The sequence below is a fragment of the Nakaseomyces glabratus genome, chromosome H (genome assembly GCF_010111755.1).
Source record: "Nakaseomyces glabratus chromosome H, complete sequence".
Lineage (NCBI taxonomy): Eukaryota > Fungi > Ascomycota > Saccharomycetes > Saccharomycetales > Saccharomycetaceae > Nakaseomyces > Nakaseomyces glabratus.
The window spans coordinates 381,856-405,726 of record NC_088958.1 but is presented as its reverse complement, the minus strand read 5'-3'; the positions used below and the strand labels follow the sequence as shown (position 1 = coordinate 405,726).

Below are 23,871 nucleotides of genomic sequence, written 5' to 3'. Positions count from 1 at the left end.
AAGAGTAATATTTATAATTTGGTAAAATGTGAATAATAATCTAATTTCTATATTAATCTATAAGTTCATAATGATGTCTATAAAATTTTCAATTGTTAAATTGAAAGAGTTCGGGAACTAAAAAAAAGTCATAAAAAATCAGTAAGACAGCAAGCAGCATATTTTGCACATTACAAGACTCTCATTACTTGTGGAAATAGTCTAGATGTAGTTTAATCTACATTCAACGAAATAAGCATCATTCTTTAATGCAGTAAAGTCTTGTCTGCGGATTTCTCCATGTGGATTGCTCTACATTGCAAAGCCAACGCAAATAGAATAGCAATAGGCCACACAGGTGCATCACCTAAGATCCGAACACCAAAATAAAGTGATCTGGTAGATAATCGTGAGTTCTTGATAACCTCTAGAGTTTCACTGATTTCCCTATCTGGTTTAGTAGCAGATTCAATGTATGCCTCATCTAGTGAACCGATGTCCAAGGCTCCATTAGCTTGTGTTCTCAAAAACTGTGAATAAGTTTCTGATCCAACGTCTCTGCTAGACAAATGACCTTCTACCTTCTTCAGGACTTTGAAGATCTTGAACCATAGTATTCTATCAGAGACTTTTAGGTTAGGTTGGGAGTTTATATCGGAGGAAACATCATTTGACCAATCCTCTAAATGTTTCATGTACTCGGCAACAATTAATACAGCAGAGAAAATGCAGGTTATTGTGAAAATCGGGGTCCCACCAATAGATTGATTTCTTAAACCATCCATTGTGATAACCCAAAAATCGATGATATTCAAAGCATAAGTTGTACTCTCTCTTAATGACTCCCAGTCACAGCATATTAATTGCATGGTTTCATTCATTCCAACCCAGTTGTGCATATAAATTTGCTTCATTACTGGCGTCAAATCCAGGCACTTTCTAATTAAAGCAAAAGAATGTAATGGTACTATTAATCTCATGGCAGGATCCCTATTGATTATTTTGATGTTTTCATCAGTTGGAACTAGCAATCCACCGTTCTTAATGTACATGGATTCCCAATGCTTAACCATGACTGATATCATAGGTCTTGATGACATTCTCCATTTAGCGTCATTTAGAGGTATGTTATCACCATTTTCATGTCTAATATTGTTCCTCTCTATAAATATTTTCTCATGTATAGTTATTAGCAGAGATAGTAGCGTTTTCTTAGATACCTTCGTGTTATCATATACGTATTGACTGCCATTGGATAAATACATCATACAATTGGCATATTTGGCCTCACCGTTTGATAGTTCAATAAGAGAGAACTTAGAATCTAGCACAATGTTGTATTTTTCTAGTTTTCCCGCCCATTCATTGGATGACGGGCAAGAGAATAAACTTTCATGATAACATGGTACACCACAGTTTAAATCGATTGAATGAAAGCAACATTCTAGGCCCACTAATGATGTGAATAAGTTGGAAATTATTAAAACAACATGGCAGGTCCTAATTCTAGTTTGAGCAAGAATAAAATATTGAAAATCTTTTTCTAACTGTTCAGGGGTAGTGTATTGTGCTTTGTATTTGGCAAAAGTAGCAGGATTATTCTGATAATCTAGTGCATGGTTGCTAGCAATTGGTGGTTTACAATAGTTTTCCAGAGGCATGTTTAAGTTAGTTTTCTTGATCAATCTAATTAATGTCATCAATTGTGTGTTCATACTTCTTGCAACATTTAGATCATCGCTAAAGATACCAACAAAAGTCAATAAAACTAAAGACTGAATCAACCATAATGGAGTCACCTTTTGATTCTTAACAGTTTGCTCTAAGTAGACTCTAATATTGTGCCTTGCCACCTTGCACAATATCATAGCATGGTTAGAATGAAAAGCATAAAGAGCACCAATCATTGCGACACTTAATAGAAATGGATAATTCTCGGTTGACGGAACAAAAGAAGGTAGATGAATAAAAGAAAAATATGGGTGGAATTCTTTCTGATACAAATTAACATAGTGGTTAAGAACGTTCACAGAAGGAAACATTGTCTGAGTTAAGTTATTCATTGTAACAATCTGCTCTCTAAACTTTTCGGTAAAAAATGCCAACGGTGGTGGAATATGTTTTTGTTTTTTCTGTAAAGGCTCAGATGAGTTTCTTGGTGAACCATTCAGTGAAGAAGATGCAGAAGAAGGATTAGAAAAGAGAGAAAGATTGGCAGCGTTAACATTCTTTCTAAATAGTTCCACTTGTCTTGAAGTGAATAATGATGAAACAGACCTCTCTAATGCTGCCCCAATATCTTCTTCTTCAAATGTACGTTTACTCATGTGGTTAGGCAAGCCATAGTTATCAATATGTGAGTTAAACAATTCTCTAAATTCCTTGAATTCAACATTTTTGGCTTTGTTGACACTTGGTTGTTCAATATTTACAGGAGGTGTATTAACTGCAGATTTATTGGATAATGAGTTGATCGGTGATGCTACACTGTTTCCTAACCTTGGTAGATTGGAGGAAGAATTGATAGCAGAGGTCTCGTTGGAGCTATTTTGGCTGCTAGCTATACCACTAGGTAGATTGCTCTTTATTGAGTTTTGGTTTGCATCATTTATGTTAGAATGGAAGAAACCAATATCATTGAAGTGGTCAGCATCCATATCAAAATATTTCTCAAGGTCGGAGTCTTTAATAAATTTCGTAGTCCAGTCTTCATCAGGTGAAGTTGTATTCGTATTTCCTCTTTGGTTTGAATCAGGTATACTCTGTGGGGATTTGAAATTTTGTCCGTCAATTTGGTCATCTATTTCTGTTACATCGTTGGTTGTAAATGTGGCCCGTTTCTTTTGCTTTGAAGCAGATGGGGCCTCAAATATATCGTGATATGAGTTATTCTTCCAATTTTTATAATTGAAAAGGTCAAGTTCCGAGGTATTATTGTGTAGATTCTTGTTAAACCCATTGGAACCACCAAATGATGAACCCATGGTTACCAAATCGGTCAATATTTGGTGGGAGGGACCGCTGTTTGCCAAATTTGTTGAGGATTGATTTGGAATTGCAAACATTGAGCTCAAGGCAGCAGCTAGTGATGCAGAGCTGTTAGCATGTTTCATGTTAGAGTTATTCATGCTGGAGCTTGGAAGATCGCCAATATAGTTAGTTGTGGAAGTGTTATCGACTGTGTTGGCTTTCTTCTTACCATTAATGAAACCTACACGTTCATTGTTGGATTTAGTAACACCATTGCTATTAAACAGACTCACACCAAAGTCAGAATCCCCATTTTGCATACCAAGCATTTGCTGACCATTCTCGTCACCAAATAAGGATGGGGGTAAGTCTAAAGGTTCAAAGTCCATAGTACCAGTTTGCATTACTTTTCTTATTAATTCCTGTGCACTAAGTTGTGGGGTTGAGAAACCAACGAGATGCGGAATGCCTTCGCCCAGATCTTCGATGTTTTCTCTCTGGTGTTCCTGGTCATTGCCATTTAGTGAGACATTATCTGGGAAGTAAGTGAAAGCACTAGAGGCGGAAAAAGAAGCATGTCTCTTATTCCTAGATGCGGGTACACTCAAATTGTTGTCTTTCTTTTGGTTTAGATTCAATGGTTGTGGGAATATAGATGGTGAAACAAGTGGTGAAGTGGATGAGCTATTTCCGTTGCTACCAGCTTCCTTATTCTTTGTCTTTCTCTTCTTATTAACTTTCTTGGCATATTTTGTTGAAGGTGTAGATTCTTTTGAGGAGCCAGTACTTTCGGCAACTTTGGCTGCTTTCCGTAGCTCAGCTGTAGTCTTTGCGAGGGGGTTACTTGGCGTGGGTAAGATGGTGGCCCTGTTCCCGCTGACTTTTATAATGTTATCGTTGATGGCTGCTTCTGCTTTCAAGGCATCGGAACTATTGTCGCTTCCTGGTGAAACAGAATTATTGCGGCTATTGTCCAGAGACCCTTCGTTATTCTTTGATACCAGTGTTGGATGCAGTTTATATTGGTGTCGCAACACTAGATCTCTTCTAGCGAAACATCTACCACAGAAAACACATAAGAACGGCTTCTCGTTGGTGTGTGCCCTCTGGTGTCGCTTCAAGTGTTCTAGCCGCACAAATCCACGAGTACATATAGGGCAAAGGTGTGGTCTTGGTTTGTCAGTCTTTATAGTTCTGGATTTCTTAGGTATGGGAGCAAAATTGGCACCATTATCCACAGGTACCGAACCCACAGACATCATCACGGTTCAGTGTGTAGTTTATTTTATTTGTCCTTATTCGTTTCTCTATAATGGATTCCTGGATACCATAAAGAGAGAAATATTTAATTCTGTGATTGTATTTTTTTTGGTCGTTGTTGATATTCCAGCCTATATAGTAGGGCTTGTTCTATCTTTTGAGAGATATATGAAAGTTTGTAGAGCTATTAGTATTTAGAGTAGAAAGGTGGATAAGTGGCAGTCTTTTCTGTAGAGCTTAGCAAGTCTTTGCAAGTTAACAATGCAACCAAATGAAAAGCTTAGTCTCAGAGTTTGTGTGTCTGTGTGTCTGTGTGTCTGTGTGTCTGTGTGTGTGCGAAAAGTGTCAACAAGGTAAAGATCGACAGAATTCCCAAGTGATTTATTGAAGAGAAAGACGAAAAAAAAAATTTTTGGCAAACGATGGGAAAAACGTCATTATTCAGCAAATATATTTTGTGATATCTTAACGAAGTTCCTCACAACCAAGACAACCCCCAGCAATAATCGATATTTTTGCTCAACTGTTAATTTCCTAGTTTGTTTTGGCTTCTCTGTCACTGTCTTACTCTCCCTCTCTCTCTTTCTCTACAAAAAGTTTTCATGTCATTGTCTAATTATGCTTTCACATGTATAGTCATCTTATCTGGTTCTACAATACAATAACGATAGCCAAGCCTACTAAACAAGGAGCCACCCATACAGATAAAGAAAGTTTGGTAAATACAAATATTGAGGGAAAACAGTAGCGTATACTATTAAGTACCACCAGGTTTATCACTACCAAGCCAGCAAACGCAAGACTAAGTCTTAGGTTAGTTATATACATGTATACACGCACTATGCAAGAAATGACGTTGCTCTGTGCGAATATACATGTGACAGAAGGCAGTCTTGGAGTGGCATCTTGTTCTCAAATGAGCGCATTAAAATAGGAAGCTAACTTTAAGTCACATGTTATATGTGTCCAGCTAGTTCCGTAGGTGATGATATCAACATGATCGATCCAATATCCTGTGTATCGTATTCAGCTATGTATAGCTGGTCACATGATGTGTATGAATAAATGCTCGTCTGTACGTAATACACGTGTGTTTATATTCAACTGAACGAACCAATAGTATCGAACTTCCATCCTAGTAGAGCTCTAGTCGCTATTGACGTGTAAATTGGCATGTGACTAGCACCCCCAGTGTTATTCGAGCAACAAATCGCATGTCGACGGCGAGAAGTCCATCTGGGTTGAGAGGAAAAGCCGTAGAGGAATATTCATCTCCCCCCCTCCCAAGTGCTCTCATTGTGGAAAGCTCTCCCCATCTCTCTATTTCCGCACACACTCTGTGTGCCCAAGTGCTTCTCGTTACACCTTTAATTCTCACAAGTTGTGGAATAGAGACCATCTCTTCATTGTAATTTATACTGATTATAAGTTCAACGATATAACATATTCCTTGATAGTAAGGTGGTACTATAGGGCTTTTCATAGTAAATATCTAACTAGAAAAAGACAAACAAGAAATAGCTCGAAAAGCATTACCGATAGCAATGATTAAGAGATTTCAATTTCCAGTCCTGAAGACTTACTGGCCATTCTTCGCCGCTGGTGCAGTTGTGTACTATGGTGTCAGCAAAGCCGCCACTGCCATGTCCAACAGTGAAGAATTTATCAATGATCCAAGAAACCCACGTTTCCACAGAGGTGAGAAGCCTTTGTAAACTTCCTTCAATTTCAATTAGGATTGCAAGGCACGGAAGGTAATGCACAGAATATAGAACTACGTTCTAACAATCAAATTGAAGTACTTGTAAAGAAGGCAAGAATCTACCCCCTCCCCTCTTTCAAAAATAAACTTCTTGTGGATAATAACTTTGGCTTCTATTCTTTGCACTTTTTCAACTTCTTATACATTGCCCAACGGCAGAGGGGTAAAAAAAAAAAACAATAAACTATTCATTCAACTTCGATTATTAAATATTCTATTCTACTCATATATATCTTATTTCTTCAATCACATATATATAATTCAATAACAAAGAGATGCAAAAAGAGATAGCATTCTATATTCTCTTCTAGTGATTCTTTTTTGAAAAATGTTGATATACAGGCTAAACACTAATCAATAGTTCGTTTCGCTACTTCTATATTTTGCTTAATGCAGACTGGAACACTTTGGTTAAGATCTTGATGTTCTCTAACCCAACACAGACCCTCAGCAGATGTCTGCCGTTATGCTCACGGAAAGCAGCTACGGTGGTGATATCATTACCACCTAGTACTGGAGTTCCTTTATATATGTGCTCAATGCTGTCGTAGAATTTTGCCAATTGATTCTCTTTCTCAAACTCAATGGCAATTATACCACCGTATCCACAGTCCTCACGAGAATATTTGACCATGTTGTAGTAGTTGTTCTCTTGCCAAGCCTCATCGTTGAGATAAAGCACGCGCTTAAAAACCTTGCCTTCGTGTTGTCTCAGAACTCTCTTTACTAGATACTCCGCAGTATAGTTTATCTTGATGTTACGGTCATGCCACTTACAGGAGCCTCTATCTAATAGGACAGCGTCCTCGACCCAGAAAGTTGCACCTGGTGAGATGAACTGGTTCTGTGAGTATGTCTGCTGTGAAGTATTCTGTAGTTGTGATTCCAATAGCTCTTCATTCATGCGTGAAAGGAAAAATTCATGGAACTTTGGCGACCGCTTCTTACTGACTATCATGGCGCCAGCCATTACTTCTATATTTGTAAACCTGGTAAGTAATGACATGCAAATTATATCACCATATTTCAAGATGTTGTAGTTTAGAACTCCAGATCCCATCGAAATGTCAAATATGATAGGAAACACGAAAAGGTCAGACAACTCCTTCAGCCTTTGTAAATTGGTAAGCTCCAGACAAGGGTTTGTTGGAATGGCTAAGAAAACACCAAGAATCTGTTCACCAGAATTTAGTAAAACTTCCAAGTCATTTAAAGTTGAAAAAGCACCCTTTTGGTTGTTTATTATAATTACATCGTTAAACTCTTGGAACATCTTTACTATATCAGGACAGATATCACCTAGTAAAACTATTCTCTTCTGAGTGCCTGTACCATTACTGCTCTCAGTCTGGTATCTTATTCTGTTCACTCTGAGTAAGTCGTATTCTTGTAATACTCTTTGAGCTGTAAATATAGAAGCGATACCTGAAGGGAATATAAAGACTTCATCTTCAGGATCAATGTCGTTAGGAATATTATCATTGGCTATAGTCGCTGCTGATGGGTCTATAAATGTAGCTGAAGCATTGTTGGAACTGTCAGGCAAAGGAGAATCGATTGGTGTATCAGATATATCGATTGCGATAGGCTCCGGTGGGACCAAGGATACGAATGCATCGTCTTCTTCACTATCTGTAGAATCACCAAATGGATTATTATGGTTTATTGTGTCTTCATCTTCGCTATCAGAAAATTCAAACCCATTCCTCAGTAATTGATCATCTATTCTGGTATGGTTATTCACATTTACATTGTCATTAGATCGTACCGTGTCCAAAAATGTTGGCTCCATGTCATCATCATCATCATTTTGGAAATGGTAGTTGTCTTCTCCCAGCTCATCATTCGCATCTATAACATTTGTTACTAACCTCTTGCGCACACATGCAAGAGCTCTGTTTGCAAGAGTGAAATTAATCTGCGACTTCTTATTTTGCATTTGTTGATCTTTGTTCTTACCGTTGGATATGGTGGCAAAAGATGACCTCTCAGCTATGAAAAGCTCATTCAGGATATAATCTGCGAGCCTGGGCGATACAATTTCACCAGTAAGTTTCCAGTATTGTCGCACATGGTGGAAAAGATTCTTGGTTACAAAAACAACTGCTATCTTAAATTCGCATTTGCTCTTCATTTCTTCGCTATTTAAAGGCTTCGAAGTTGCCAATTGCAAAATACGCACTTTGGTGTTAAGGCCTTCTTTCTTCTTGATATATTCTCTACATCTTTTCGCTACGCCATACGATGGAAAGCACAAACACTTCTCGTTCTCCTTCGAATACTTGTTCCCTAGTACATCACAAAGCCTTTTCACTGAACTATGCAGACACCACCTAGGATACCCGTTCAAATCCTCGTCATTATCGAACACTGCACTTGCAGACGTCTTTTCATACCTAAGCACATCCTCCCAAGTAGGCAATGGCCTCGAGTACTCTAACTTCATGCTAGCACTGCCAGTCCACTTCTTCATCCTCTCGGCAGCCAGGAAATCTCGGGATATTAGAAACACTCAACTTTAAATATTCACTTTGTCAAGACAACAATTTACTCAATTTACAGTTCTATTTTTAAAGGCACATTCCCAAACGCAATTCGTTTAATTATCAATAGCCCTTCATCAAATTTCACCAACTTTCTGTACTCATCGTGGAGACAAAAGTCCACACTCATCGCAAAGGGAAAAATTTTCGACGAATTTTTCGTCTTTCAAAGGTTTATTATGACATTTCAACGTTTACTATCAAAAACATGGTTAGCCATACTATGACACATCTGGAGAGACATTTCTGAAGTGATCAACAACTAAATCGAATGTCCTCAGGGGAAAGAAGGAACATCACTTGCATTAGTTTCCGGTTTCTATGCGTTTTTGTTTGTCCTATCAAACAGAGTTAAAAAAAAAAATACAAGCAAAAGAAGACTGGAATCGGATCTTATCGGTAGAACTTCCTTTGATCACTTGCATATCTTGTTCCTGATTTCATTCTGTGGCTTTCTGTATCTCTAAGTTTCATCCACTTTCTCTTCCTAACTCTTTCCACAGGTCTTTCTCTTAGTACTCTTTCCGGCAAATGTATGTCTATTCACTCTTTCCGACAGGTGGTCCCTTCTCCTGTTCTCATCAGTTCAAAAAGAAACTATATCCCAAAATATTGGCTCGCGGATATCCTCTTGGTGTTTAATCTAGGTCTCTTACGCATGTTGCTGGTGCTCACCGTATCGATTGGAGTAACCTGGTACACAGAATGTGTATCGGAAATAGTAACTGGGTTAACAGTAGCCTTGTAGCTTGGTCTAGAAGTAGTAAATCTTTCTGTTAATAGTGCAATTTGGATCTGTGACTCTGTCTTGATGAGCGGATCAGTCAGATGCAGCCGTTTACGTAATTGAGGCACCTGTCTTACGTGGTCGGCATCTAACCCACACGCTATAGTCTCCAAGCTAGGGATCGCTTCCAGTAGCTTGTAGACGTGCATGGCACTGACACTGGTCGGCACAACGAGCCATTTCAATTGAGTCCATTTGCCCTTCAAGTTCTTCAGCCGCGTGATCCAGTATGAAAGTATAAGGTCACCTACGGGGCACATCACGGATAACCCATGAAGACACTGTAGATCAACTAATTGACGCATATCATCGACGTCTCTACATGCATGCACTTGTAGATCAAGTGGTAGCTTCGTTGCGGATCCGCCAAGTAGATGACTCAATTCAACTACGCTGACATCGCGGATCGAGAGCTTTTGTGAGAAGTGCTGTGGCATATCTCGAGCCTCCAATTGTAAGAACAATAAATACAGCTCCAAGGTATCATTGCCCATGTTCACCACATAGCGATACACTTCCCACAGCAATTGGTGCGGTACTTGGGCTAGAACTTCCTTGTGACCGAAACGTGACCGCGAAACCCATCCAGCTATCGTGTAGCTGCAACGACCAGTCAGCGTTTCATTCATATATAGTCCTTACAAAAATAGCCTCCCTTCGAGACATTCTAAATTACAGGAAAATATAAGATTTAATAATACTCTGCCACTTAGCCAATTGATTATATAATTTCGTGGATTTCTTTAATATATGGACTATGTTCAACCTCATCGCATCACGAAGAACTGAAAAATTTCTGAAAATTTGGCAGCAAAGGGAGAAGGGTTAACCCGAAATTGAGTCAAATTGTCATATAAAGCAAGGATACGGGGGGGCATATTAACTCCTTGTTTTTATTGTTCAAACTTATATAAATCATATTTGTTTGCTTTTGTTATTATCCCAAAGATAATCTCTTTGCAAGATCTAGCAATTGGAGTACTGGTATTTTTTTTAAGTAAAGAGTTTCTCTAAACCAAAAAAAAGGACAATAACATGGATTTGAAAACATTTGGTGGTCGGCGGAACTTTGTGTTTCGCAATTGGGCTGGTATCTATTCCTCAAGACCAGAATGGTACTTTCAGCCTTCCTCAGTCGACGAAGTTGTCGAAATTGTCAAAGCTGCTAAACTAAAGAACAAGACTATTGTTACAGTTGGCTCAGGCCACTCCCCTAGTAACATGTGTGTTACCGACGAATGGATGATGAACTTGGACAAGATGAACAAGTTACTAGATTTTGTGGAAAACGAGGATAAGACATACGCAGACGTTACTATTCAAGGTGGTACTAGGTTGTATAAGATCCACAAAATATTAAGGGAAAAGGGATACGCCATGCAAAGTTTGGGGTCCATTTCTGAACAAAGTATTGGTGGTATTATCTCTACTGGTACTCATGGTTCGTCTCCATTCCATGGTCTGGTATCTTCTACTATTGTCAACTTGACTGTTGTCAATGGTAAAGGTGAAGTATTATTTTTAGACGAAAAGTCTAACCCTGAAGTTTTCAGGGCTGCTACTTTGTCGCTTGGTAAGATTGGTATTATTGTGGGTGCAACTGTTCGTGTTGTTCCAGCTTTCAACATTAAATCAACCCAAGAAGTTATCAAATTTGAAACTCTTTTGGAAAAATGGGACTCTCTCTGGACTTCTTCAGAGTTTATCAGAATTTGGTGGTACCCATATACACGTAAGTGTATCCTTTGGAGAGGTGTAAAGACTAATGAACCACAGACTAAGTCAAGATATTCGTGGTGGGGTTCTACTCTAGGTAGATTTTTCTACCAGACTTTGTTGTTCATATCTACCAAGATTTACCCACCTTTGACTCCATATGTTGAAAGATTTGTCTTCAGAAGACAATATGGTGAAGTTGAAACCCTAGGTAAAGGTGATGTGGCAATTGAGGATTCTGTTACTGGGTTCAACATGGACTGTTTGTTTTCTCAGTTCGTTGATGAATGGGGTTGTCCAATGGACAATGGTTTAGAAGTCTTGCGTTCTCTTGACCACTCAATTGCTCAAGCCGCTGCTAACAAGGATTTCTATGTACATGTCCCAGTTGAGGTTCGTTGTGCAAACACAACTTTGCCAAAGGAACAACCTGAAACTTCTTTCCGTTCTAACACTAGTAGAGGTCCAGTTTACGGTAACCTATTACGTCCTTACTTGGATAACACCCCATCTCAATGCTCTTATGCTCCTATCCACAGTGTTACTAATAGTCAGTTGACGCTATACATTAACGCGACAATTTACAGACCATTCCACACCAATGCCCCAATTCACAAGTGGTTCACCTTGTTTGAAGATACAATGTCTGCTGCTGGCGGTAAACCACATTGGGCTAAGAACTTCTTGGGCTCTACCTCTTTTGCTCAAGGTCAAGTTAAGGCTGAAGGTCAATACCAAGACTATGAGATGAGAGGTATGGCTACAAGAGTCAAGGAATGGTATGGTTCAGACTTGGAAACCTTTAAGAAGGTTAGAAGAGAACAAGACCCAGACAACATTTTCTTGGCAAACAAACAGTGGGCCTTGATCAACGGTATCATTGATGAAAACGAATAAATTTTTGAATACATTCCTTATAGCTAAGATATATTAATGTTATGGTTTCGTTTAGAGTAAATGTTCGATATATGTATTTCGAATTTTTCTCTAGATCTAGATGACTTGGTATATACTTGTCTCTATTCCTGTCCTATAGTTACAAATTTACTGTCTTTATTTTTCAATTATGTCTCAATATACTAATAACTCTCAGTTTATTATTCGTGATATGATTTTATGTTTTTGGTCATTATTCTGAACTTACGAAATAGTGAAAACCATAGCATAATAATAAACAAAAAAATACAAAAAATCAAAAAAATGCAATTCATTAAACTATCTCTAAATGAGAAATGCTATAGATTAGATATCATTATTGATATATAGATAAGATAATTTTACTGACTTTCATTTATTTCACTTAGAGAAAGTGCAATAGCTAATTGTAATTCTTCATCATTAATATCTCCATGTTGAACATTTGAGGTTTCTTCAGTCGTAGGTTCATTATGACCGAGATCCGTCAAAGTTCTTCTCTGTCCTCTCCTTGTCCTTCTCTCTTCATCGTCCCTAGAAGATTGTTCAACGGCTCGTAGGAATTCTTCATCATCCTCCATTGATACAGCAGTTCTTACTTCCTCTTGCAAGCGTTGCATACGAAGAGATTCTTCTATAGCAGCTCTCAAGGCCTCATCTTCCTCTTCGGTTGTAGGATCCGCTCTGGCGTTATCATCAGTTCCTTCCGCTGATTGACTATTCAAATTCTGAGATTCCAATAATGCAATTTTCAGTTGTAACTCTTCGTCATCACCGTCCATATCACCACCGTAGGCTTCCATCAATCGAGCATTCTCCAACTCTCTTTCTTCCTCTTGTTTAAGTTTTTCATTATACATTTCCATTTCTGAATGTAGTGTTTCATTCCACTTATTACTACGAAGTCTACTTGATCCATGTGATTTTTTATGGGATTCAGATTGATCATCTTCATCAGGAATGTACTGCAAGTAATGTATGGTGTTTCCACTACTAACAATCATCCTTCCTTGAGAGACTCGCAAAAATTGAGGAATCTTTTCCGTTTTTTGAACCGTCTTGATCAATTCACCTGACAGCACATCGTATATCTCAATAGTTCCCGCCAACGCCAATACCAAGACTAAGTTTGTTATTTGGGTGGCATAGATGTGATCATTAAATTGGAATTCCCTGAGGGGCTTTACCTCTTGGTACAATTGTTCTGCATTCACAGTTACAAAAGAAGATTTTCTTGTATTGAGTACCAGGATTCTCATATTGGATGTACAGAGTGCAACAAAACATCCGTCACCTCCGGCTAGTTGAGGATCTTGTTCTCTTTTTGCGGTTTCTTCATCCATGATAACATCGGTTATCGTTTCTGAGGGATCTTTCAACTTCAGAACTTTCACTTGACCAAAATCTTTGGTCAAATTGAATGAAATCATATAAATAGACTGGGTGTCCGCAAGACATAATGTTTGTGCGCCGTAATCGATCTTGAAGAAGTGAATCGAGATCCGCTTGTTTGTTACAGGGTCATGAGGAATGTCCAAGGTGTGTACCCTTTCCATATCTTCTATGACATATATAGACTTCTCATCCAAAGCTATAGTAATATTTTTATTCACCAGAGAGAGTCTCAAGATGGGGCTGTTTGCGAATTTCAAGCTCTTATACTTTTTCGTTTCCAACCACCATATAATTTCCCCATTTTCGGAACCACTTACAGACCAGTCCTTGGTGGTTGAATCTATCATGGTGGAGTTTGTAGTGGCAATGGCAGTGACGCATGCTGAGTGGGAAGAGTCGAACTCCGTCACTGGTTGTAAGTAGGACTTGTTCGTGAGCAACTTCCCAAACACCCTCCCATCGAATCTGCCGAACACGGCGGAGTTAATGTTGAAGTGCATGGTGGAGCAACCTTGTGGAGTTGTGCAAGGGATATACACCATTCTGTTTTTGATTTTCGATCTCTTGGACTGCAACTGCACCAATGTGATGATGCCGTCGTGGTAGCAGGCCAGCTTCGGGTACTGGAAAATGAGCTCCTCTATGGCAACCTGGTTTGGGTGGTTACGTAAATGTGTAACATGCAATGGTGTTGGTGACAAGTTATACCTGGTCTTGATGAGTCGATTATGCTGCCACTGCTTGACACCCGACACTCTTGCCACATACTCGTGGCTATATCGTTGGGACTTCGAGAAGGACGGGAAGTAACTTGTATGCAGCCGTGTAATAAACAAGTTCTTCCACAGCTCTTCGTCTCCGATCAAAGAGGCAAACCTTCTTGAGAGACCTTGCAAAGTGTACAAGTCCTTCTCATCCAGGTAACTGAACACATTGATCAGAACTTCTGAGGGCAACTCTTCCAACAGCATCTCTGCGGTGATCAGCTTTATGCCTCAATAATGCCAAGCTGTTTTTTTTAAAATAAAACCTGTATAAAGAATGGTTTTCTTTAACCATGAACCATTCAAGACAACTTCAATATAGAACAATATTATTTTGTCAAACCCACACATGCGATGGCAACACCCTAAGACAATGGGATGGCAGTTAAGAGGGCAAGAAAAAGCCTATAAATGATAGCACACGAAAACTGCTTCCACCGAGAATCGAACCCGGACACGAAACATTAAGAAAATGCAAAAAGAGAAAAGGGTGGGAATGCCATTAATAACAACACACGAATTGCCACTGCGTAAACACGGCACATGATTTATATTACTAGCTACGACACTACCACTCACAAGACCCAAAAGGCCAAGTGGCTTCTTGCTTGTAATGCAGACAAAGGCGAGTTGCTCTCATGTTCTCGTACTTTAGTACCTTTATACTCTCGTGCTCTCGTACTTTAGTACCCTAGTACCTTTATACTCTCGGTCTCATCGGTCTCATCGGTGTTTCCAGAGGCATTCGATCGGTGCGGGATTCAAAAGTGCTGCGAGGATCGTAAGGTGGGAGGGGGATCTTTCACAACTGGGTATATATGGAGTGTGTACGGGGTGCACTGTGTTGCTGTTAAGGCGAAAGTAGAGGGAAGAGCATAGTGATGGTGGTACCAAGCTGCTCGATTTCTTTTCTCGATGAGTGAATGGGAGGAAGTTACTTCGGGTGTTTTGAATTGGAAACTTAGATAGTGTATATTGCATTCTAATTCATATAGCGGTGCTAAGCTCATCGCTGGTAATAAAGACAAGAGGAGGTAGAAGCAAAAGCAAAAGGAGGAAAGATGGTGAAATAAAAAAAAGTAAACTCTTTAAGAGTATTGTATCTCCGATGGGAGCATCGTGGTTAAGTTTGTAGTTTGAGATGGCTCGTTTAGGGTCCTTCTCTAATATCACAAAGGCTGTTTGTGAACATTGTTGAAAAAAAATTTGAAAGGAAAAAGAACTTGAAGGGAAAAATGATGAGAAGCAGCGCACTGAAAGTTCGTTTATTCTTGAATAGCTTGCAATTTGTATTAGATATGTAACTTATTTGAATTGGAGGTCTTTTTTCTTCTCTCTCCATTCTGGCTTACATTGTAGAAAATTTTTTTCATATATAAATTGGATCAAAGTTGCTGTTAAGAGGCAAAGTGGGAAACGTAAAACAACATACATTCAATTAAATAACTTGAAACCACAGATCCTGAATCAGCACTAGCTAAAAAACAACAACAACATCTAATGACTGAGATTAAGAAGCAGAGAACCGATTTCCAAGCTGCCAGACCAACTAATGTTGGTATTAAAGGTATCGAGGTTTACATCCCATCCCAATATGTCAGTGAGGCTGAACTTGAGAAGTACGACGGTGTTTCTCAAGGTAAGTACACAATTGGTCTAGGTCAAACTAACATGTCTTTCGTTAATGACCGTGAAGACATCTATTCCATGTGTTTGACTGCTTGCTCAAACTTGATCAAGAACTACAACATCGACACCGACAAGATCGGTCGTTTGGAAGTTGGTACCGAGACTCTAGTGGATAAGTCCAAGTCTGTTAAGACCGTCTTGACTCAATTGTTCCCAGGTAACGGTGATATGGAAGGTATCGATACTGTCAACGCCTGTTACGGTGGTACCAATGCCGTTTTCAACTCTATCAATTGGATTGAATCTAGCAGTTGGGATGGTCGTGACGCTATTGTTGTTTGCGGTGATATTGCTATTTATGACAAAGGTGCCGCTAGACCCACAGGAGGTGCCGGCACCGTTGCCCTGTGGATTGGTCCAGATGCACCATTGGTTTTCGATTCTGTGAGAGGTACATACATGGAGCATGCTTACGATTTCTACAAGCCAGACTTCACTAGTGAATACCCTGTTGTCGATGGTCACTTCTCCTTAACCTGTTACGTTAAGGCTCTTGACCAAGTGTACAAAGCTTACTCAAAGAAAGCCATTGCCCGCGGATTGGTTCAGGAACCAATCAGTGATGAAGCATGCAATGTGTTGAAGCACTTCGATTATAACGTTTTCCATGTCCCTACTTGTAAGTTGGTCACAAAATCCTACGGTAGACTTTTGTATAACGACTTCCGTGGTAACCCATCTCTATATCCAGACGTTGACCAATCTTTGGCTACTCTAGATTACGAAAAGTCTCTAGTCGACAAATCTGTTGAGAAGTTATTCGTCAACGTTGCCAAGCCACACCATGCCACCAGAGTTGCTCCTTCTTTGAACGTGCCAACCAACACTGGTAACATGTACACTGGTTCTGTCTACGCCTCTTTGGCCTCTCTATTATCATATGTTGACCAAGAGCAACTACAGGGCAAGCGTATCGGTATGTTCTCTTACGGTAGTGGTCTAGCCGCTTCTCTGTTCTCTCTTGTTGTCCGCGGTGACATCAGCGACATAGTCAGCAAGCTGGACATCGACAACAAGCTACAAAGCAGAGAGTGCCTCACCCCTCAACAATACGAAGCCGCAATTGAGCTAAGAGAGAAGGCACACTTGCAAAAGAGTTTCAAGCCAACTGGCTCTATTGACCACTTGAGAGCCGGCACTTACTATCTAACTGAGATCGATGACAAGTTCAGAAGATCATACAGCACCAAAGAGTAAGCTCCTGGGACTAAAAACAAACAATAAAAAAAGCATAAGTATACCATATAATTCGCAACACAGTATCATCATTTCCTTGTACATTCACATTATTATATTTTTCAAGTATAGCATATCAGCATACACAAAGGTGTGTTGATTAGTGTTTCAAGACATCACATCTAGGATTCTGTAAAATTTTAATTACCTGGAACACACCTTTAATACAACTACCTATTTTTATTCTGCATTAGGTCAGCATGAGATATTATAAAGAGTTGAAAATGATGGTTCAATGGAAGCGTATATACTAGCAGAAAGGGAGTCTCCTTATATTGTAACATTAAGAAAACAAAAGTACTTTCACATTGATATCAACAAGGCAAACATTTGCAAATACAATAAATTAGCCGAGTGACATAGTTTCGGCACGAACCGAAAGAACTAAATATAATAAAAATAGAGAAATTAACTGAACTGAAAAATGTTACTACCGTAGTGGATAAAAAGCAACTGAGATAATATGGAAAAATATTTATCCATACCCACTCATGAAGCTTTTTGAAAATATTATTTTGCGTTGTATACTTGATTTATTCAATTAGTATTAACATATTATTTACCTTACTGTTCCAGCTAAGAACAGCAAAGTCTTACAATGTTATCAATATGCTGCTAAGAGACAGAGTTTCTCTTTTAGTGGGTGCATTCTTGACAGAGAATCGACTTCAATGGGATGCACCGCATACAGACAGTGTTATGTAAGGCAGTCAAGAGGATAAAAACCGGAACAAAGGCTGAAAAAAGAAAAAGAAGCAATCAATTATCACGAAGGTGGGCAGTCGGGAGCTAAGAAACAAAAATGAGAGGACAAAGAGTTGTCATTTCGGGAATGTTCACTGTATAACCGCACTATGACACATTCGATGTAGTACACTCTTCAATTGATTATTTTTTTTGCCCTTTTGATATAATGTAATTGGGAATTGGGGATATATTGCCCTATTTCAAACCCATCATTTCAATTCCAAACAATACGGTTCCAAGAGAGTGGGATAGTAACCAGCAAAAAAATAATGGTTCAGGTCACATCTGTGTATGGGAATACTTGAAATATTGAGTTGAAACAGCACTCAATCGAGTACCAGATGTTTCTCTTGTAGAAAGTTTGAGATATATACAGCACATAAAAACTACAGAACATAACAGTAATAAAGTAATGCTAGTACTTCTAGTATTTGTTTTCAATTCAGTTCCAGATAGCAGCAAAGGCAGGCTAAACGGCATTCTACAGCAAATACTGTCTTTCTTGATGGAAAAAAAAATCGCGCTAATACCCTTCTCTAGGTAACAAAACAAGGCGAAAGTGATTCAATATATCAATAATTGAATGAGTAATGAATATCTTATCTAATATACAAAGGTATAGATGCATTTTTGGTATATCCTTCTATATGTTATCATTTACAGTTTCGCTGTTGTTTATTATAGATCTGATTCCTTCTCCTAGTATAAACCTAGCCGTCAATGCTTTCTACGCCTACGCGGTATTTTAGTATATTTTTTTCTTATAAATATATATCTTACTCCTCTGCCCTTATCTTTGTGGGCCTTCTTATCAACCCAAAAATTTTTGTGATCTCTACTACAAGTAATACGGGAACATCTGTGGGCGGCCATGTCAGACTTCCACACAAAGGCATTAGCAGTGAAGTGCGTTTGTTTGAATCACATCCTGTCTTTTCCCGGGCCCCCCACAATCCACACAATTTGAATCAACAACAAGATAAGAAATATTACCGAATCAGGTAATACATTTTCTATGCTCTTTTTTTTCTCATCTGCTTCTCTAGACTCCATACCCCCATACAACCATTTACGTTCGTGTATCTTGTAAGCCCTGGCTCAGTCATCTCTGTGGGATCGAAAGATTTTCTCCACTCCAAAAGATTAAATTTTGTTTTCTCCATGCCACAGAAAGGATCGTACCAGCACCGATGTGGTACATTGTTCACGTATTGTTGAGGAACGAGGGATGATTCAATCGCTTAATATAGGAAATTCCAAAAAAGTTGTGCAAGGGCGTCTGCGCAAAGCTTTTAGATGGGATGTACAAACCCTTTCCAGTGATAATACCTTTCTTTTCTGCCCCTTACTTCATCGTCCTCCCCGTAGCGTCTCAGTATCCTTTTCCTCACGATGAGTTTGAGATTTCTGCAATTCCTTCAGAAGGCTGTTTTGAAGATTCAGATGGCTGGGAATTAGTAAAGGGCTTAGTCTTGTCTTTTTTTAGAATTCCCGTAGTCTCTTCCTTGTTTTGTAGGGAAGGTTTTCCACCCCCCCCAATCCGTTCCCGTTGTTCGATCGCTAGCAATTCCACAAACGCGGTACCCGAAATAGAAGACCACTCTCTTGAAATATCCCGCAGGAAAATCGAGAGATGTTCGGGTTCTTCCATTGATCTCAATAGAAGTGCACACAAGAAACAACCACAAAGAAAATTTCAAGAAGGCATTGTTACAGTAAACATCCGTAGTGCGAGATTTTTTTGAAAGGGGGGGGAAGAAAATGATTAAAAGAAAAGAATGTTTGCCAAAAGGGGACAGAAGAATTTCGTTGAGATAGACGGATATTGTTGGAATAAAAAGCAAACAACTGGAATATCAGTTAGACAGACAAATCCCGGACACCTTGGGGAGCGGGGGGGGAGGAAGAAGGGGGTGAAAGAGAGAGGATGACTACCCACAACAACTCTCCATCCCTTCCCTCGGGTATCATTCGCGCAGTTGTAGAACTCAAAATTAGCGTACAGGGAACGCAATACAAATGAAATAGGGAAAAAGGTGTGCGTACATCTTTTGTACTTGCAATTGTGACTGCAGGTACCCATTTTTGAGTTGTACTTCTGAAACTTGTGTATACCAAGGCAGAGGCTCCACTACAGCGCACCCTGAGTGCTTTGAAGAGTCAATTGGGCATAGAGCGAATACGAATACAAGGAATAGAGAAGGACGAACAACATTAATGAAGTACAGGTACGGTATTTTCTTTTTCTTTTTCCTTCCCACAAACAGAGTACTCTCTGCGTGTGAGTCTCTGTGATCAACAGATTGGGAAAGGAAATTGTGACAAAAGGAGTACCTCAGTGTGAAATCATGCACAAGCGCAAACCCAGCACAATATAACTCCCGCCCTTCCTCCCCCCCCACAAACTTCAAAACCCAACACACAAAGGACACGGCGTACGCAGAGACTGTAGAGCAAAGTCGTAGTATTCACAGTGCAAGAGGAATCAGACTAAAGGGAAAGACATACTCATCTGCCCAGAGATACACCTGCACAACGGACACAAAGGGAAGTGTCAAGACGAGAAGGAAAGCCAAAGACGTAATTGCTCTGCTGATAAACTTTCTTGGGAAAGGATGGGTTTCTTTTGGGCTTGACACGAATGTTTCTGTGTGACCCTTATATAGTCCCAAGAGACCGTGGATGAGCCAGGGCAAGAAAAAAAATTCTCAAAGACTCTTCAAACTAAAACATACAAAAGTATTAAAACCAAACCAAAAAATAAGATCTTATAAATATTCTTGTGGCTCTCAACCATACATACCCTTGAGTCAGAAACAGAAAAAAAAAATTATATAAACTACTCTGTAAAATTAGACGGATATCGTATCAAGAAGGTATTACTTTGTTACGCAGATAAGATCAAAAACTATATTAAATAGAAATAACTGAATTCCAGGAGTTATACTCGCTTATTGACAAAGTAAAAAACAAATAAAAAAAGATAATTTTGATATTGAATTTATTATTGTTTTTTTTGCTAATCATTTTCTTTGATTATTAATAGAAAAATAAAGTACACTTCTTCGACCTGAGATGAGTGTATACATCTCATTGAATCAAAATACAGAAGTCCAAAAGAATGCCAAATTGAAACCCTCGCTGAAATCATACTCTTCCTTCGATAATGCTATACGTAATGACTCAAAATTGGGCCACACGAGATCGCTATCAAACATATCTACGATCTCATCTCTAAGTACAGCTTCATCTTTGAAAAATGTACGATTTGCTACTAATCTGACGACGGTCAAGAGCTTTGACTCGAACTCGGAACCGATTTCTATATCTCATGAAAACTCGCCCACTTTGAAACCACTAAGAGAATCCGAAAGCTCTAATGTAAGCTCTACATCATTGAACAACGTGTTGTATCTAAGTGACTATGACGATTTCACTAAACACCAGGACTTGAACTTCCTTGGGATTAAATCCAAGTCAACTATAAGTTTCTTCCTGGATGACGAAGAAGATGACGAAGAAGATGACGGCATACACGATGATGACCTCAAGAACTTCTTCGGTAAGATTTTCCCTGCTGCTTATAATGTTAATACAAGTAACAAGAATCTGGGACCACCGGATTGCTCAAATACGAATCAACAAAGAGCTGGTCTCCTTGATTCAAATAATAGCAGTACATGTAAAATAATTCCAAATTTTAGTACCAATGTATGCCAAACAGATAATAGTGCAGGTCACTATTTCAATGATCTCAATGGTAGTACAAACAATCAAGCTCAGACATCACGTCGCACTTCAATCACACATGTAGCAGATGATAACCTTCAAAACTGTGAACTGGCTTCAGAAGTTAATTGGTTATTGACTTTCGTTGACGTGAATCCAGGTCAACATAGTTTTGAGAACAGCGATGGTAACATCAAACTAGTAAGCTTAGCCCAGGACTCCACCATTGATGATAAAATAGTAGGCAAGATCCTAGTAAAAAATTTAAACTACGAAAAGTTTATTGAAGTCAAATATACTTTCAATAATTGGAACGACATTCACTACATTACTGCATATTTCACTAAATCGATTTCCGCGGAGATCGATGAATTTGAATTCAAGATAAATCTAAGCTCTTTGAAATATATCTTGCAATTCAAACGCATTTTGCAATTCAAATCAAACGATACTTATCTAAACATGGAACTGTGTTGCCGCTATGATGTAAATGGCGAAACCTACTATGACAATAACAACTACAGAAACTATAACTGCGTACTAAAGGCCAGTAAAGAGCACACCATCGCTAACGATGTAATTGTAACCGCCGAGGAACAGGAGAAAAAGGAACTCGCTAGAAAGGAATCCCCTAAAAAAATCAGCCAAAATAAGAAATCAAGTTCACCTTCTAGAAATAATTACTCTAAAAACTTTTTAAAGAGCAGGAGAAGAGTAATATCCAGAAAGTTCAGTGAAAACACTGACTACTATAACACTTCGCCATTGAAACATTTATACCATAGTGACCCTACTAGCTACATAAAGCCGAAGAGACTCAATGAAGTCCTATACGATTCAACATCTACTATCCCCACCGATCTGAACCAAAGAATTGGAATAAATGCCACCTGCCAATCCTTACATGAGCCGCTCACAGAGAGAGAAAGATTCATATCCGAATTTGATTACGCAAATCTTAATGATTCCATGGACACGTTAACCACTGTTAACTTAATGAACCATTCAATTGCTAATATTGAGTTAAATAGTGAACCTGTTGAACCTATCGTGCCCTCAATAACTAATAAGATAGAGGAAAACATTTCCAATAATCCAATCTTACAAGAGGTAACTGATCCAATAACTGAGAGTTTTAATGAACCAATTACTATAGAACCCGTTAGATCTAATGAGAATGAGGTTTCTGATGACAAGCAAAGCGTAGTGACGGACACTACAATAGATATTGAAGCTTTGAAATTGTCAGGTGAATCACCAATTTCTTTTAGAACTGTGGATTCACCGATCGAGTATTATGACTGCTATAGCACTTCCAACAACTCCGTAGAAACGATAACAAAACCCACACCTGCTAGTCCAAGTGGTCTAACTGCTAAGGATCTGAGAAGCATAGACGCCCCCAAGTCCTTCCAAGATTCAATATCAACTTCATATAACATTCCTATGGAAAACTCAGAACCGGAAGACGACCTTTCTGATCGTACAACTACTATTGAATCGACTGAGGACCCTGTATTTAATACCAAGTGGGATAATATCGTTGTAGATACTGAACTTGAAGATACAGGAAATCAAATATTGTTACCAGAAGTGGCTAATTCATCTCAAGAAGCTAAGGACACAGAGACTTCTAGGAAATCTGATACCGACCAAGCTCCTCATAGTCCAGATACAGATTATCAGAAATTTTTGAACTCAAACTATTTTTGTAGACCCTCATCGTCATCTTCATCTGTTTCCACCACAGACTCATCTTCCTCTTCATCAACATCTATTTTAACAGATAATGCAAGCAGTTTAGCTAGTGTTCCATCTAGCATTACCACATCTGACAGTGAACTTTCTTCGTTTATATTTAATAAAGCCACTATTAATGCGAAAGTACAAGGTAAGCTGGCAGGCTCTACTCAATTATATTCTAACCTGATCTTCCCTCTTTCTGATAGTCATGAAGCAAGGCCAATAAATCGTATAAGAACAGGGAGATATTCACTGGAAGAAAACAAGATACTAAGTCAGTTTGCAAATGAAAGACCAGCCAATCATGATACAGATGTCATGAATACTACTTTAGTTAATTCCGGCAACTAATGGAAGAAAAGGGTCGGAAATAGGTTGCTATTGCTTGCTATCAGAAACTATAGCATGAATGCACTCAACTTCTTTCTACTTCTGTTAAATTACAAGTTTTGTCCTCCTCCAGGAGATTATTAATTGCATGAAAACTATATGACAACAGGTTGTTGCTTCAATACAATAAAAACTGTCAATAAGATAAATCTGCCAATTTGCTTAATATTATTAAACTTTGAAACACACTGTGATGTGACGGCAACTATCTTCAAATCAATTGTCAAAAAGTACACACGCATTCAT

At 38.8% G+C, this 23,871-nt stretch overlaps 9 protein-coding genes across 9 annotated transcripts; 5 read left to right on the top strand and 4 right to left on the bottom strand.

The window, feature by feature from the left end:
• Positions 1-245: 245 nt before the first annotated feature.
• Positions 246-4,211, bottom strand: TDA9 (Tda9p; the record flags this gene model as incomplete). Its single annotated transcript, XM_446978.1, has 1 exon — positions 246-4,211. One exon carries the CDS (start codon positions 4,209-4,211, stop codon positions 246-248), a length of 3,966 nt encoding a protein of 1,321 aa, XP_446978.1.
• Positions 4,212-5,753: 1,542 nt separating this feature from the next.
• On the top strand, positions 5,754-5,924 carry ATP18 (F1F0 ATP synthase subunit i; the record flags this gene model as incomplete). Its single annotated transcript, XM_446977.2, has 1 exon — positions 5,754-5,924. The coding sequence occupies one exon, from the start codon at positions 5,754-5,756 to the stop codon at positions 5,922-5,924; it is 171 nt and encodes a 56-aa protein (XP_446977.2).
• A 423-nt stretch (positions 5,925-6,347) lies between these two features.
• On the bottom strand, positions 6,348-8,444 carry GVI51_H03971 (putative cystathionine gamma-synthase; the record flags this gene model as incomplete). The annotated part of the gene is made up of 1 exon (XM_446976.1): positions 6,348-8,444. One exon carries the CDS (start codon positions 8,442-8,444, stop codon positions 6,348-6,350), a length of 2,097 nt encoding a protein of 698 aa, XP_446976.1.
• A 667-nt stretch (positions 8,445-9,111) lies between these two features.
• GVI51_H03949 (uncharacterized protein) lies at positions 9,112-9,930 on the bottom strand (the record flags this gene model as incomplete). Its single annotated transcript, XM_446975.1, has 1 exon — positions 9,112-9,930. One exon carries the CDS (start codon positions 9,928-9,930, stop codon positions 9,112-9,114), a length of 819 nt encoding a protein of 272 aa, XP_446975.1.
• A 406-nt stretch (positions 9,931-10,336) lies between these two features.
• Positions 10,337-11,914, top strand: ALO1 (D-arabinono-1,4-lactone oxidase; the record flags this gene model as incomplete). The annotated part of the gene is made up of 1 exon (XM_446974.1): positions 10,337-11,914. The coding sequence occupies one exon, from the start codon at positions 10,337-10,339 to the stop codon at positions 11,912-11,914; it is 1,578 nt and encodes a 525-aa protein (XP_446974.1).
• A 380-nt stretch (positions 11,915-12,294) lies between these two features.
• Positions 12,295-14,298, bottom strand: UFO1 (SCF ubiquitin ligase complex subunit UFO1; the record flags this gene model as incomplete). Its single annotated transcript, XM_446973.1, has 1 exon — positions 12,295-14,298. One exon carries the CDS (start codon positions 14,296-14,298, stop codon positions 12,295-12,297), a length of 2,004 nt encoding a protein of 667 aa, XP_446973.1.
• Positions 14,299-15,591: 1,293 nt separating this feature from the next.
• ERG13 (hydroxymethylglutaryl-CoA synthase) lies at positions 15,592-16,977 on the top strand (the record flags this gene model as incomplete). The annotated part of the gene is made up of 1 exon (XM_446972.1): positions 15,592-16,977. The coding sequence occupies one exon, from the start codon at positions 15,592-15,594 to the stop codon at positions 16,975-16,977; it is 1,386 nt and encodes a 461-aa protein (XP_446972.1).
• Positions 16,978-19,064: 2,087 nt separating this feature from the next.
• Positions 19,065-19,508, top strand: GVI51_H03861 (uncharacterized protein; the record flags this gene model as incomplete). The annotated part of the gene is made up of 1 exon (XM_446971.1): positions 19,065-19,508. The coding sequence occupies one exon, from the start codon at positions 19,065-19,067 to the stop codon at positions 19,506-19,508; it is 444 nt and encodes a 147-aa protein (XP_446971.1).
• Positions 19,509-20,838: 1,330 nt separating this feature from the next.
• GVI51_H03839 (uncharacterized protein) lies at positions 20,839-23,586 on the top strand (the record flags this gene model as incomplete). The annotated part of the gene is made up of 1 exon (XM_446970.1): positions 20,839-23,586. One exon carries the CDS (start codon positions 20,839-20,841, stop codon positions 23,584-23,586), a length of 2,748 nt encoding a protein of 915 aa, XP_446970.1.
• Positions 23,587-23,871: the final 285 nt, after the last annotated feature.